General features: G+C 49.5%; 1 protein-coding gene across 1 annotated transcript in view; it reads left to right on the forward strand.

Moving 5' to 3' along the window:
• The window catches only part of PRDM10 (PR domain containing 10), a 27265-nt gene that overhangs the window by 21855 nt on the left and 4723 nt on the right, over positions 1 to 687 (forward strand). The window contains 1 exon segment of the mRNA XM_010135628.1: positions 279 to 479. Within this exon segment, the coding sequence (XP_010133930.1) occupies positions 279 to 479 (201 nt within the window).

Below are 687 nucleotides of genomic sequence, written 5' to 3' on the forward strand. Positions count from 1 at the left end.
CAGCAGGAAAAAGCTTTTCCCCCTACCTTCCTGTCCTGATGGTTTGTGGCATACATGTTCTCAAAAGGCTTCTGCGTGCCACACAGGAAAGAGCTGCTTTTACAGGTTGATGAAGCACTAGGAGGTGTATATATTTTCACACACTGTTCTAATTGTTTGGGGATTTAACTAAACATACTACAGCAACGTGCAGACCTCCCAGATAAAGGGAACTGGTACCTGGTTTCTGTGCAGACATTGGGGTTACATCATTTTCATTCCAAATCTTTGCCCCGCAGGTGTACAAGAGTGCCAGTAAACGCAAAGCGCACATCCTGAAGAACCATCCTGGGGCGGAGCTACCTCCAAGTATCCGGAAACTGCGTCCCGCGGGCCCAGGAGAGCCGGACCCCATGCTGAGCACCCACACCCAGCTGACAGGCACCATCGCCACCCCTCCGGTCTGCTGTCCTCACTGTTCCAAGCAGTACAGCAGTAAGGTACGGGGTTGTCTCATAACCTCAGGAAACAGCCTCTGGAAAAGATCCCCAGAATATTTGGCTGAGTTGGCATAAAAGGCTACAGACTGTGATGTTTGGGGCAATATTTTGGTATTGGGTAGCTTTAATCATCAGCGGCTTTATGATCCCTCCTTGTGGAAGTATCGGATAAAAAGTGGTCTGTTACACAACCAACCCCCCTATCGTG

The sequence above is a fragment of the Buceros rhinoceros genome, unplaced genomic scaffold (assembly GCF_000710305.1).
Source record: "Buceros rhinoceros silvestris isolate BGI_N320 unplaced genomic scaffold, ASM71030v1 scaffold27484, whole genome shotgun sequence".
In the NCBI taxonomy this organism is placed as follows: Eukaryota; Metazoa; Chordata; class Aves; order Bucerotiformes; family Bucerotidae; genus Buceros; species Buceros rhinoceros.